Genomic DNA, 16097 nt, shown 5'->3' on the forward strand with positions numbered 1-16097 from the left:
TGCCATACTTTGATGGACTGCTGTTTGTTTACGTTACCACGTTAGTCGGACTAGTGTCCAAGTTCATGACTTAGTTATATTCTTCAATGATCCATGATTATTTGTGAGTATACTACAATTATGGCTGTGTTTACTTTGTTGGTTTATTGATTTGCCATTTCCATACTGCTGCAGTTCGATTATTCTGAGTGTAGTTGGTTACCCAGATACGACACCACACCCAAAGTATAGCGTTCCAAATGGTAGCAGAATTTTCTCCCATTATTACATTTATTTTAGTAATTTTTCTACTATGGCATGCTTTTCAGATAATTTCCCTTTGGGTGAAGATAATTCTTCTCCACCTCCTATTTATCATAATCTTTCTTTGCCTAACCCTCCCGTGAGTGACTTAATTTCTTTTTCTACCTCTACTCCTCCGAGTTCCTTTTCTTATCCTTCTACTCCTATATCCTATAACCAGTTTTCTGATCGCAAATCTTCCCCATTTTTTCACCACCACAGCATGGCTCCGGATCTAGCCCCCCATTCTTCTCCATCCATAGCCCAACTTAATGCTGTTGACAGTTCTCTGAATGTTCATATTGTGAAACAATCTTTACTTCAGGTTCCGCAGTTACTAGCTACTGATCCCAGTAACCTTACTATATGGCTTTTCTCTGTTCGTAAATTTCTGAATCTCAATTTAGCCTCCTTTCCTCAAATGCTTGGTTTGTTACCCGCTAAGACTACGGTTTTTTTTCTAAATTTTGGTTAGATAACATGTCTCATTTTTCCACCTGGTATGAGTTACGTAATGCTATTCATAATTATTTTTTGCCTTACGAGATACGTTTTGAACTCAGTACCGAGTTCATTCGTCGTCACCAACTTCCGACTGAATCCGCACATGACTATTTAGATTCTATCACTACTTATAGTGATGCACTAAATATTGCTCACAATGTTGCTGAGTTAATTTCGATTGTTCAGTTTTATGCTACTCCCTCTTTTCGACAACTTTTCAATGCAATGAACCCTCCAACCTCTATGCTTCAATTATATAATCTGGCTCATTTTTCTCTTTTGAAAAAGTTTTCCGCTTAACCCTTTGGCTTGGCGTAGGGATGGAAAAAAATTCATTTCCCCTTTTCTTTCTTAGTATACTCTAGCTATTTCTTTACTTGCGTTTGTTCACACATGTTCCCCCCCCCCTTTTTCTGCGATTCATATTTTTGCCTTTTTTTCGCTCACCCAGTCATGCTCCCTCCACACACTTCGTCACTTCGTCTGGCTCCCCCATCAATCATTTTCCCCTTATGGGTTTGTTTTTCTTTATGGGACACCATGTTTATACTTAGATCTCTTGTCATTGTAAATTCATTTATTTATTTTAATTCCCTGGTTATATTTAATCTTTTTTAAGACCACTTAGATTTTATAATCATTGTAATTTATATTGTAAATTTTTGGTATTCCCTCCCCTCTTTTTCTTCCTCTTATACCCTTTTTGATCCGGATCGTTCTACCTACTCTACCCCCCTTCTGTGTTTTTTTCTCCTCTTTCTTGTAACTTATGCCTGTTCTTGCTTTTTGTTTTAGCCTTCTCGACGACGACTCTCTCCATGTTCCGGAGTTTGGCGCCCCTCTGGAGCATCGATGGACTTTCGTCGCCTCAACACCCCATCCTTCGGATTTCTCCGGCTGCTAGGAGTATATAACGTGCTCCTATTTTTTCTACTATTCTATGTGATTCTACGTCTGCTACGGCTCGACATGCTGCTACTAACCTCTGTGTGTGTGCTCTCTTCGCCCGTCCAGCTGGTACTGTTCGCACTGCTGCCCTCCCTCCTCTCCTCCCCTATCACCTCGCTGCGCAATGTGAACCTTCTGCTCTCGTCTTTTCTGGACGTTTCCATCGTAATATAAATAAGGCCTGCTCTGGGCTCTATCGGCGAGTTGGGTGAAGAAGACGACTTGTGTGGAGGGAGGACTTTCCTTTATTTGCGCTAGCGGCTGGTCCGTGTGCAATGTTTTTAAAATGGTGTTTGTTGTTCATGATTGAAGATCAAGGACTGCTGGACGGGTGAGCGAACTTTAAATCTATATTCTCTTCCCATACTTAATTTTCTCTTTAAAGCTGTATTCCCCTATTTCATCATGCCGAACTGGCTGCTAAAGACTGTTCACGCTACCAAATATCACTAGTCTGAGCTGTTGACGTTGGTGTTTGTCTTGGAACTACACTACGATTTTTTCCTAATTTCGCTTTCTACTACGTGTAAATTACAGTGATATGAACCATTGGATACTAAAAGACTTGGTGAACAAACGCAAAAATAGGACTAACTGTATTCATATTAACGCCTAGCTTCTGTTCGAATTTCAGGTTTGTATTGATACTTGTAGGTTCTATCTTTCCTAATTCCTGTTGCCAGCCTTAGGTACTGATCTCTTCCTCGTCCTTCCCTTTTCCCCACGTTCCTGTCCCGGGGTTCTCTTTTCTTTTTCTTTTGCGATTGTACAGTGGCCTATATGCCTTTTCAAATTCTTTTAAAATTTTGTATTTATGGGTAATATCTGTTTAGCATTTGTAGGATACTCCTAATGAAAACTATTGTAAAATTCATCTCTTATTTTGATTCTAGCTGTTTTGGATAGAAAATTGTATTATTTAATGGTCGTCCCATTTATTTTAAAAATCCGAAGTATCTATTTTTGAAAATATTGTTGCTCTCTTTAATCATCTGTTCACTTTCTTTGGCATGTAAATGTCGTTTTTTGGTATTTGTAGTAATACATTATTATTATGAAAAAACAGTTCCTTCTCTTTCCCTGATTTCTATCACACGTATTTCCATGCCCTTTATTATCTGTACTTACCTCGGGTCCCTCTGGAATATGGACACAGTAAAATGCTTCCTTGTGCGTTCTGCAAAAAACGGTTCACTTTGAAACTGTAATCTGAGTACTTGTATACGCATGGATTGTGTGGAGAGCTGTAATCCTTTTCGTGGCATGCCATACTTTGATGGACTGCTGTTTGTTTACGTTACCGCGTTAGTCGGACTAGTGTCCAAGTTCATGACTTAGTTATATTCTTCAATGATCCCTGATTATTTGTGAGTATACTACAATTATGGCTGTGTTTATTTTGTTGGTTTATTGATTTGCCATTTCCATACTGCTGCATTTCGATTATTCTGAGTGTAGTTGGTTACCCAGATACGACACCACCCCTAAAATATAACGTTTCAGTTGAAGGAAAAAGTGTGGGGGATTGTTTCAAGGAACATGTTGTACAAGGACTAAACGAAAAGGCTGAAGGAAACACGATAGGGGAAGAACGGATAATCATGAATAATGCTGTCAGTGGTGCTGCTGAAGAAATGTTAGGAAGGAAGAAAAGATCAACTAAGAATCAGTGGATATCTCAGGACTTACTAGACCTGGTTGATGAACGACGAAAATACAAGAATGCAAGAAATGAAGAGGGCAGAAAATAATACAGGCTCTTAAAGAATGAAGTGGATAGAAAGTACAAGATAGCAAAGGAAGAGGGCTGAAGGAGGAGTGCAAGGATGTTGAAGGTTGTATGGTCCTAGGAAAGGTAGATGATGCATACAGGAAAATCAAGGGAACCTTTGGAGAGAGGAAATCTAGGTGTATGAATATTAGGAGCTCAGATGGAAAGCCACTTCTCGGGAAAGAAGAAAAAGCAGAAAGATGGCAGGAACACATCCAGCAGCTATATCAAGGTGAAGCCGTAGATGATTTGGTTCTGAAACTAGAAGAGGCTATTGATGCTGATGAAATGGGAGACCGAGTTTTAAGATCAAAGTTTGACAGAGCTGTGAGAGATCTAAATGAACAAGGCACCAGTAATTGATGAAATACCCTCTGAATTACAGACTGCCTTAGGAGAAACCAGCATGACAAGGCTATTTCATCTAGTGTGTAAGATGTATGAGACAGGAGAAGTGCCATCCGATTTTCAGCAGAATGTTGTTATACCTATTCCCAACAAAGCCGGTGCTGACAAGTGTGAAAAATACCGCACTATTAGTTTAGTATCCCTTGCCTGGAAAATTTTAACACGTATTATTTACAGAAGAATGCTAAGAGAAGTTGAAACTGAGTTGGGAGAAGATCAATTTGGCTTCAGAAGAAATGTAGGAACACGTGAAGCAATCCTGACTTTACGTCTGACCTTAGACGATGGAATTAAGAAGGACAAGCTCACGTACATGGCGTTCGTAGATCTAGAAGAGGCATTCGATAATGTTGATTGGACCAAGCCTTTTGAGATTCTGAAAGTGATTGGGATCAGACACTGAGAACAATCCAATCTGTATAAAATCAATCTGCAGTGATAAGAATCGAGGGCTTTGAAAAGGAACCAGCAATCCAGAAAGGAGTGAGTCAAGGCTGCAGTTTGTCCCCCTCCTTTTCAATGTTTAAAAGAGCAGGCAGTTAAGGAAATCAAAGAGAAATTTGGAAAGGGAATCACAATCGAAGGAAAGGAAATCAAAACCTTTAGATTTGCTGATGATATTGTTATTTTATCTGTGACTGCAGAAGATCTCGAGAATTTGCTGAATGGTATTGACTAACGATGGAAGAAGTAAGTAAGACATAATATGCAGACTAGCACAAGCAAAGAAGACCTTTCTAAAGAAAAGAAATTTGCTCACTTCGAACGTTGATATTCTATACGAATTAGAAAAATATTTTTGAAGACTTTGGTCTGGTTGGTCTGGAGCGTAGCATTGTATGGAAGTGAATCATGGACGATAACTATCAGGACTTGTTCAGTTGGTTTTTGAAGGAAGTGGTGGCGGTATGAACGGTAGGGGTAGTCCAAGGTATGAATATAACTAGCAGATTAGAGCAGATGTAGGATGCGATAGTTACGTAGAAGTGAAAAATTTAGCACAGGATATGGTGGCATGGAGTGCAGTCGAACGGAGGCAGGTGATGCAGGTAATATTAGATTAGGAAATGGAGTCTTAAAGGAAGTAGATGAATATTGTTACTTGGGTAGTAAAATAACTAACGATGGAAGAAGTAAGTAAGACATAATGTGCAGACTAGCTCAAGCAAGGAAAGCCTTTCTGGAGAAAAGAAATTTGCTCACTTCGAACATAGATATTCTATAAGAATTAGAGAAATGTTTTTGAAGGCTTTGGTCTGGAGCGTAGCATCATATGGAAATGAATCATGGACGATAAATATCTCAGAAGGAAGGATAATAGAAGCGTTTGAAATGTGGTGTTACAGAAGAATGCTGAAGGTGAGATGGGTAGATCGAATCACGAATGAAGAGATACTGAATCGATTTGGTGAGAGGGGATCGATTTGGCTAAATTTGATGAGAAGAAGAGATAGAATGATAGGACACATCTTAAGACACCCAGGACTTGTTCAGTTGGTTTTTGAAGGAAGTGTAGGCGGTATGAACGTTAGGGGTAGACCAATGTAAGAATATAACAAGCAGATTAGAGCAGATGTAGGATGCGATAGTTACGTAGAAGTGCAAAGGTTAGCACAGGATATGGTGGCATGGGGAGCTGCATCAAACCGGTCTATGGACTGATGACTCAAACAACAAACAACAACACGTGGAAATCAACATTTGCTTAATATAACGGAATTCCGTTACAATATCACTAATAGTAAAAGAATTTCTCATTAGCACGTTTCACGTGGAAAGTATGATTGCCAGCAAATACTTACCTTAAAATCATCCAGAGCAGAACGAATGTCCTCTTCCGAATAGCCTTTCATAGCTTTAGTTGCTATTGGACCCATGTAATTGTTTACAACTGCGAATTCCATGAGGGAGAGGAAGACGAAGACAGAACATGAAGACATCCATACGTCTATCGCTTTCACGTAGGAAACCGGTGGTAAACTCTTCTGTGACTGGGTATTCTGCGTAGCTGACAATAGAACATAACAAGGTTTAATATTTCATGCGAAATTAAGATTAATTCCGATATAACTACGTTTTTCACTGTGCTTTGCACTTAAAATTAAGATATCTCCTTCACCGAGCATATTTATTGGTTGAAGATTAATATATTTTCTGAATCTAGGCAGAGAAAAAGTTTATTGTTATAAAACTAACAATTCATCTAGTCAATCAGGGTTGACCACTAGAATATGTAAACTAATGCTGATTTAATTTCTTCCATGAAACTACTATAAAACATTATTTTAAATGAAAATAGCGCATCAGTGGAACATATTTGGATTACACTGAAGACTACTCAGTTGGCAAACGATCATTACTAACTGAGACTTTCTGATTACCCTCGGTTATTGTTTATATTTTTATTTATTTATTTATTTATTTTATGTCTTAGTATGTGGCGAAGTTAGTGCTCACGGCCTTCTCTTACACTTAACTAAAACATACAGTGCATAGTCACATAACACTGTTAACAGTCTCTAGTAACTACCTAAATTAATGGAGTAATATTAGCCTATAACTTATTATATGTAATTGTTATTTTTAATGATTAATATTATCTATCTACATCACCTAGCTTTAAATCATACTTGCACTCATACACACTAACATTCATACAAGATGATCACATATTTAAGAGGAAATCTCGACAAGATTGTTTAAATGAGACTATTGAAGTGGCAGGGAGAGTGTTCCATAGCCTTGCCCCAGACACTTGGAAAGAGTGGCAGTATACAGATGAACGATTAACCGGTATCATAAGGGTAGAAGTCGATCTGGTATTATGTCCATGGATAGATGAGAGGAAGTTAAAATGTGAGGATAGGTATTCAGGTGTAGATTCGTTCAGAACTGGAAAAATTAATGTTGCAGTATGTAGATTTCTTAGTCGATCAATTTTCAGCCAGGATAGCTTCTCATAATAAGGAGAAATATGTGTCCTATAGTTCAAAGAAAATATAAATCGTATGCAAGAGTTCATTGCCCTTCGAAGTTTTTGTTCTACAATTGCATCGGTTAATATTTGTGCGACATCACAGTAATAAATTATTGGAAAAATGAGAGTGTGAATAAGTTTTATTTTCAAGCTATGTGGAAGAATGGATTGTTTCACTTTTAGGGAATGGAGAGATGCATATACCTTTTTGCATTGTATATATCTGTTTGTAAAATAAAACCTTTGTATAGGCCATGATGGCTCTCTTGGAAGAATGGAAGGTAAACGTTTATACGATCCTTAACCGTGGAATTAAGTCGGACAGAATGATTAGCCGTATGCTCCGCCGCTTTTGCCCCCCGGAAGTAAACTGGCACTCATTTATGGTGTAGACTGTGCGAACCTCGGGGCCATGTGTCTCTAGACGTGGAAATATCGTTTCTGTATATTTCGACTTCATGACGAGCAGTCGACCCCATGTCCTTCCGTGTGGACAGAGCAAGCCTTAGCCGCTGCAGCTAGTCAGCCCATTGTATCTGTTTGTAACAATAACCATTCTCGCTACTTCTTTTCCTGTTACTTGTAACTTAAGCTGAACATATCTGGAGTCCACAAAGTTTTCACTCGAGTACAGTATATTCGATCTACGAACTGAGAAATAAAAGGCTATTTCTGTCTGTGACCTCACTTCCTTCTTACAAAACACTGTTGATCATCACTGTTCCTTTCCACATCTGTTTAGAACAACTTATAATTTCCTACTTTTTGGTCCTTATCTTCCCATACTTTAATATCGATCATTCTTAACACATTCAGTCGCTCTGATTTTGCTGACCCAACTTATTCCAATCAATCAATCAATCAATCAATCAATCAATCAATCAATCAATCAATCAATCAATCAATCAATCAATCAATCAATCAATCAATCAATCAATCAATCAATCAATCAATCAATCAATCAATCAATCAATCAATCAATCAATCAATCAATCAATCAATCAATCAATCAATCAATCAATCAATCAATCAATCAATCAATCAATCAATCAATCAATCAATCAGTATTCTAAAGGCTAATACCTTGTCGATGCAACCACTCTTTTCTTTCATTGGCTGTTCGTTTTAGTTCCATGTAATTGACACAACCTAACCTCTTCTTGATGTCGTCCACTACTTCATCCTAGGTCTTCCTTTGCCCTTCTTTCCCAGCACTTTCCATTCAAGTATGTTAGTGATGAAAGTATTGTGTCTGATGACTTGTCCGAAAAATTTTAATTTTCTGTTTTCCATTTCGTTTGAAAATCTTCTCTCTCTTATTATATCCTTCTTTAATAAATCCCATTTACATAATATCGCCCGGAGAAATTACATTTCGTTCACTAAGTTGCTTGCAAGGATTCCTTTGCCTGTCAGATTCAGGGCGTACTAAAAATATTTTGGGAGTGTTCAGATGATAAAAGAGACCAAAACAAATATGTTTAACTAAATAAAAGTCAGAAATTTATAACACTATACAACAACAAAAAATTTGAATGTTTCCTTCACTTCGTGAGTAAATTCTTACTAATTTAGGGTTGAGAAAAATGAATATCACAAATAAAAAAATTATTAACTCTAGTTTCTGTGATATGCAATACCTGGAAATATTTTATTTGAACGGATCGAGAGAAAACGATACGTTTCAATTAATATGCCCACAACATTGAAAGACTATTTGAAACTTTTAAAATGGCAGTAACATTCTAAGAGTTGTAAACTGATGGAAGAATACCTAGTAGGTGGTTGGGTCTGAAGAGAAGCATGTGGTGGCTTCGTTAGATCGTTGTCGTTTTGCTTTCCTCTTATAAGCGAGTTCCGGAGCATCCCTACACAGAAACCAGCAGTAATCCGCAAGCATTGCTTCATTCCAGCGGCCTTGATATCTTTGTTCCATTACAAAAATATCCTGATGGAACTTTTCTCCGTGTTCATCACTGACAGCTCCACAATTAAGAGGGAAAAAGTCTAGGTGGGAGTGGAGAAAATGGATTTTAAGGGATATGTTGCGTCTAAGTTGATGGTATTTTTGCAGAAGCACTGTCACCAAGTGAGTGTAATAATCATCTCTTGTGTGGCCTAAAAGTCCATGAATAACTCCCTTGAAGGGTTTCCAAGAATCCTTTTCTTTCCCCTCCAAAACTCGTTCAAACCCAGGATCCTTTATTAGTCAAAGAATTTGTGGGCCAAAAAAAGATACCTTCCTTAACTTTTGCATCACTTAATGTAGGAAATTTGTCTCTTAAGTACTTAAAGGGCTGTCCTTCTTGGTTCATACCTTTGACAAAATTTTTCATTAAACCGAGCTTTATATGTGGGGGTGGAAGAAGAACATCTTTTGGGTCCACAAGAGGCTCAGCAAAAACATTTTTCTCGCTAGAGTTCAGATTTCTTGTAGGCCAGTCTGCTTTCGTATAATGTGATTTTCTATCCCTACTGTCCCACATACATAAAAATCAGCAGTATTTAGTGTACCCCAGTTGAATTCCTAAGAGTACAGCTATAACTTTTAGATCACAACAGATTTTCCACTTGTGTTCAGTGTACTTGATTCCGCCGAGGATGGCTGTCATGTTTGCATAAGTCTCCTTCATGCAAACTGCATGACCAACAGGAATATATGGAAGGTGGTTGCCGTTGTGAAGTAATACAGCTCTCAAACTGCGCTTGGAGGCATCTATGAATAGCCTTCATTCAGTTGCATCATGGTTCAATTCAAACGTTTCATCAAACCATTAACGTCGCAGCAGAAAACAAGATTGTTTTTATTATAGAAAAAGAAAGCAGTTCCCTCTGACGCTGTCTGTACTGTGAGGCTCTGATATCACGTTGGAGAATATTCCACTGCTGTAGTCTTGACCCTAGAATTTATGGCTTATCCTGTTAAGTGAAGGTCTCGGATGAGATCACTCAATTCCGCTAGACTCAGTCTTTGCGGTTTATCATCCTTTTCCTAAAAAATCAGGGCCATAGGATAAGTAAGGCTTGTTGGGTTCTTCTACTTCTACACTGTCTTCATTTTCTATTTCCATTTGATAATTTTGAGGTGAAGTAGGAACTGGTGAACTATTTGAATTTGGAATAGGTCGAATAGCAGATCGAAGATTTGGATATTCAACGGTTCCTCTTTCCTTCATTGACAATCCTTATTTAATTGGTGGAGTCAAGCAGAAATAGCAGTCATCTGTATGGTTTGTAGGTTCCCACCAAACTATAGGCACAGCAAAACCCATAGATCGTTTTTAATTTTTCATCCATTGTCGCAGTATAACTGAACACGAGTTGCAACATACATGTGGAGCCCATGACCTATCCTGGTCCCCTACATTGATACCAAAATAATGATGATAGGCAGTCTTCACAAGAGGCGTCAGATTGCGTTTCTGTGACGAAAATGTTATTTCACCACAAATGTAACAAAAATTATTCATGGAATTTACACATTTCCGTGGCATGTTGATTTAACAAATTTTACATGTAAAAACCACTCGAAAACCAGAAATTCTGCACTAATTAAAACAGAAACTCACAGTCACAGCAACAGTACTTATGTTTATAACCTACAAACAGCTTTAGAACGTTGTGTTTTGTCAGTTGACATGTGCGCCAATTTCGAAAACAAATTTTCCCCGCAACTGAAAATGTAGACTCTAAGAACGTATATGTCACTGTATCTCCGAAGCAAGAGCTAATCGGCCATTTTCATGGTGACTTTTGAATTATTCAGGTGGAAATACGTACGAATAGGCTATTTTTCGGCCCGAAACATTTTCATTGTTGTACAGTGTAATTGAGACACGTTTTTGATACGTGATTGAGGTCGAAACAATTACACTCAATTTTATCTGTAATCCTTTACAAAAGAACTGTTCAATTGTGAGGCCTACTACTGCAAGGCCTTATCATTCTTCCGACCTCATCTCGCTTGTTGTTGTGTGTGGTAGCGCAATTGAAGAACCTGGTGTATGCGACTCCAATTTATTCGGAGGAAGGGCTCGTCACCGTGGTGGTTTCAGCTGCTTAATCTCTGCAACATTTGCCTTGAGTCTTTGAAAGTGTTCGATGGACAACGACACGCCAATGCAGACATTGTACTGCAACAGGTGGGCCGCACTTTTGAACAAGTTTTGTAAAGGATTACGTCTGACAATACATATATCAGAGTGCCGCACAATATTTATTATTACATCTATTCCGTATTAAATTATTCATTTCATCGCTCACCGTCATAAGCATATGAAGAGATCTGTAACCTTCATTTACAACCTCGTTAATGCGAATCTCCCAAAGAAAATATTTCTTCATATTAACACCTACGTACTTACAGTGATTTCCGTGAGGTACTTTTATCCCACCAACACAGTAATTAACACTGAGAGGACTTTTCGTCTTAGTGAAACCAAATACACTCTAGAGTCTGTAGTGCGTTTGGTGAAACCAACTAAGCAACTGTCCTTCCCGTTTGCCATCATACCATCATCAGCTGTCCATCTCAAAATATTGCCGTGATTTTTTGCAGTCCATCACAATGCTGTGAATTATTTACTACTCCATACAGCATAGCATCATCTGCAAAATCCCTTATCCATGATTCCAGTACTTTGCTCGTATCATTTATATACTTACGAAATTATAAAGTTTCAGTAATACTGCCTTGCCGGACTAAACTCTTAATCGTTACAGGATCAAGTAATGCTTGAGACCAAACCAAACCTCATGGCGCAACAGCCTCGAAAAGCCCTGGTCTCCCAAACAACTGGTGCTCAGCCGGCAGGCCTGCAGTTTACGAACTGACGTGTGGTCAGCACGACGAATCCTTTCGGTCGTTATTCTTGGATTTCTACACCAGGGCTGCTATCTTAGCATCAGATATCTCCTCACTTGTAATCAAGTAGTCTGAGTGGACCTCGAACCATCCTCAGATCAGGTAAATATTCCTGACCTAGCCGAGAATCGAACCCGGGACTCCCCATGTAAGAGGCAGGCATGCTACCCCCACACCGCGGGGCCAGTCAGATAATGCTTCCTCTACTCTAATTCTCTGAGTTCAGTTTTCTTCAAATTTAGCCACCCATTCAACTACGCTTTTGTCTAGTCCAATAACCTCATTTTTACAGCAGTCTCCCATGATCTGCCATATCAAAAGCCTTTGATAGATCAATAGCGAAACAGTCCATTTGACATCCTGAGTCTAAAATATCTGCTTTATCTTGCCGGAATCCTATAAGATGAGCTTCACTGGAGTAACCTTTTCGAAACCTGGCCTGCCTTCTATCAAACTAGTTTGTGATTTTGCAAACGCGTCTAACATACTGTTATCGGAAATAATGCTTTCACAGAGCTTACATCCAATCTGATTGGCCTGAATTATCAGCCTATATTTATAATCCTTTATCCCCTCTATCTGTTTATTAACCGCATATCCAACCATCTTTATATACTGCTGACTTAAAACGTCTGCTTTCTGTACGTCATCACAAGCACACCTGCCTTGTTCATTGATGATCCCTGGAATGTCCTCCCTGGAGCCTGCTTCTTCCTTGAAGCACCCATTCATGCTCACTCATTTCCCCTAAAATTCATTTGACTGTCAATTATGTTTGCCATCATATTAACCGAATTTTTTGTTAAATTGAATTTCTTATTATGTTCCTTCAGTCTCCCCTTTCACAATCATTCCTAACTCTGTTCCTTTCTAACCTGCGCCTCCTTAATATATTTATCTATTACAATCTAGTGGGTTATTTAACATTCCTTACTATTTATAACGGTACATACCACTTTTCATACTCCTCAGCCGTTGCTGTTTGCAATTTTTCACCTTTTTTCAAGTGGCCATTATTAGTTTTTGAAAATTCCCCCATGCCTCCCTTTTCAATTAATGGCGCTGCCTAATAGTTCTACTGTTCCACTTTTACAACCTTCCTTTCTATCGCATTTATTTTAACTACTACCAAAGCAGCTTCGCTATCACTTATACTGTCTATCACATCAGTTTCTCTATAGAGCTCATCTGAATTTAACCGCACAACGTCTAGATATATTTCCGTTTGCTTGGTTCCATTACATTGTCCTTCCCAGATTAAATTATTTACCATTGTTTGGTAATGCTTTCTGTCATTTTAATTACCTTTCCAGTTAACGTGCGGTAAACTGAGATCACTCGTTACAAGAACGTCCCTTTATGTGTCGTTTTCCACACAGCTGATTAACTTATCAAATAATCTCGCGTCAGCATCTGTGCCATCCTTTTCTTGTTTGTACACCCCCAAAATATCAAGTTACCTATTACCTTTAGAGATGAGCCTCACAACTTGAATTTTCTGTTTCTCATCCTTAACTGTTTCGTAATGTATAAGTTCTTCTTTCACCAGTATAAATACTCACCCTAGTTTCGATTCCGTCCTGTCTGCGATAAACACTCCAGTTTCGGATTAAAATTTCCGCATATAATATTACTTCTCAGAAATTATTCAACTCCTATTATAATATCGGGTAAATATAAAACTATTACATTATTTAATTCTATCTCTTTCTTTGTAACACTATAATCTCATCACCGCTCCCTAGTCCAGTCCGTTTCCTTGAATGTGTCTCCCTGTAACTCTTCTAAACAAACCTGCTAACTTAACGGAACATCGCGGTTGAAGGGAAGGCCATCTTAGCGTAGGTCTTATCTCCTACCCGACCGTTGGAATCTGCAAACTTTACTCCCAATTTTCCATTTAATCACTCCATTTAAATCGGCGATTACACTCCAGTCAGTATCCATCTTACACAGTATCCCACTAATAACAATCTCCGCTCCCTTAAACTTCTTCCACGCTATAATAACCAGATTCCATATGTTGTATGTCCGTCGCTCCCTTCTCGATCCGCCAGCCAGCTACACGCGTGCCAGTGTGTTATTCTTCGAGCCTCGACGCGCAGCCCTCAGTGCGCGTGCCTGGAACGACGTGTGTGCTATATAAAGGAGCTCCTAGCCTGTCCAGACGCCCACTGACCCCGGTGTCCAGCTCCAGAATACACCCTACGTCGAGCACGGAGGCTACTCCTCTTGAAAATGTGCTTCGGCCAGGTGGACTGAATTTCTGGCAGTAAGAGGTCTCACCTCGGGTCACTGCTCCTCTTGCCTATTCCGCTGTCCATACCAGTCTTACCATTATATGCCACTATCATTCCCTAGCTAATGCTAGCTCCCATTATCGACTTAGTTTCGCTAAGTACGAACTCTTCAGTCATTGAACTTACGTTAATGAACTCAGACACTTCAACAAGGAAGGACTCTCTGAGATATTTACGTCAGTGCTTCTGATAGTTTTCGACTATCAAGAACTTTTCATGTCACAAAGACTATCTTTCCGAAATAGTAGTGAACGTGAATACTCCAACGTGTATATAGTGTACAAAGACAGACTCTTTCTCCAAATTCATAGTTCAATTTGCTTCGAGATAACTTTCAGTTTTGTTAGTGTAAATATTGTAATTTTACATGTGAAGCAAATAAAGAAGTTGTGCTTTTTGTAAACCCAACCTTGTTTACAACACAACTCTGTGGCGACGAGGTAAAAAAAAATCTACACTTCATCGGCCCCAGTCGCCAACTCTGGGCGACGGGATAACAAACTTGCAATTCATCTGCGCCAATCGACACTCAGTGGTGACGAGACACAGCACGAACTTTATAGGCCCCGTCATCCACTCATTCACACCGAGATACAGCAAACTCTGTGCCCTCAGACACTTATACATTGGCGACGAAGTCAATCAGTGCTCAGTGTGTCGCCCACTCGGTCGAAACAAAGTGCAAGCCTGTGTCCATTCGGTTATCAACTCATTTGCAACAGACCAACAAACTCTTGCGGGATATTGTCCACTCATGGGCACAGTGACCTTATACTACGTAACTATCATCATTCCACATTGGCGCCCGTACGACCTATCACAGCAGTTCGCTTTTCTCAAGTGAAGCTATTACACTTCTTCACACTCCGGAACGCCAGCCGACATTCCACAGCTCTCTGTCGTGCGCTCCACCTGTGTGGCACGCTCCAGCGTGTTTGCTTGCTCTCTCTCACTCCCCGCTATACCGGTCAAGGTCTCGCATACAACCAGTTCTGACACACAGCTATACTTGCTCTTTATTGCACGCATCTCGCAATGGCTACAGCTGAGCAACTCGCTACAGTATTCCAGGCCTTACAGCAGCAACAACAACAGTTTGTGCAACAACAACAGACAGCCTTAATTCGGGCTATGCAAGCTATTTCTGTCTCTACACAGCCATCAGCTATTCCTCCGTTCTCTGCTTTTGATCCGGCTAAGGAAAAATGGTCAGTTTATTTAGCCCGCTTACAACAGCATTTCATATGCCATTCTGTCACAGATGATCAACGCCGCCGAGCACTATTTCTTAGTTCGGTTGGCAATGCTACGTGTGAATTACTACGTAAATTAAGTCCAGAAGAAAACCTCTCTGAGGTACCATTCGCACAGCTCTTGGCCGTCTCACTGAACACTCTGCCAAAGCTCCTCACATAGTGGCTGCTCGCTATAAATTTTTTCAGAGCAGAAAGCAACCCCATCAGACACATACTGAATGGATAACTGAATTGCGTGGTCTAGCTAAACCCTGCCAGTTCATATGCTCCAAGGACGGTTGTGGTTCACCCTACACTGATTCTCTCATTCGGGACATGGTAATTTTACATACTCCCGAGGACAAAATACGTTTTGACGCTGTCAAGAAGAGTAACCCTTCTTTAGAAGACGTCCAGCGTATTGCTACGGTTTATGAGCTTACTACCAAGACTGCCGCAGCCATAGCTTCTCCACACGAAGTTGCTCAAGTCTCGCCTCAGGCCCACAAGTCCTCTGCTACAGTGAACCGCGCAGACAAGGCGCTCCCTACCAAGCATTCTCGCACGGGTCCCTCTCGTCATTTTACCAGGAAGCCCAATTCTAAACGCAACTCGAAACTCCTGCCTTCCTGCCGAGGCTGTTTCAAGCATCATGAACGTCGTGACTGTCGTTTTTTCAAAGCCACTTGTGAACGATGTAATAAACTTGGACACATTCAGACTGTATGTCAGAGTTCGCTCCGCCCTGCTAAGACTCCTGCAGCACGCCGGAAGCATATACAGCCCCGCCAAGACATGGAAGTTGAAC

At 39.8% G+C, this 16097-nt stretch overlaps 1 protein-coding gene across 1 annotated transcript in view; it reads right to left on the reverse strand.

The window, feature by feature from the left end:
• Positions 1 to 16097, reverse strand: part of HisCl1 (Histamine-gated chloride channel subunit 1) — a 511142-nt gene that overhangs the window by 16407 nt on the left and 478638 nt on the right. Inside the window, exon 12 of the mRNA XM_067139191.2 lies at positions 5716 to 5921. Coding sequence (XP_066995292.2) covers positions 5716 to 5921 — 206 coding nt within the window. The remainder of the gene's footprint in view (positions 1 to 5715; positions 5922 to 16097) is intronic.

This window comes from Anabrus simplex, chromosome 2, assembly GCF_040414725.1.
Source record: "Anabrus simplex isolate iqAnaSimp1 chromosome 2, ASM4041472v1, whole genome shotgun sequence".
NCBI lineage: Eukaryota > Metazoa > Arthropoda > Insecta > Orthoptera > Tettigoniidae > Anabrus > Anabrus simplex.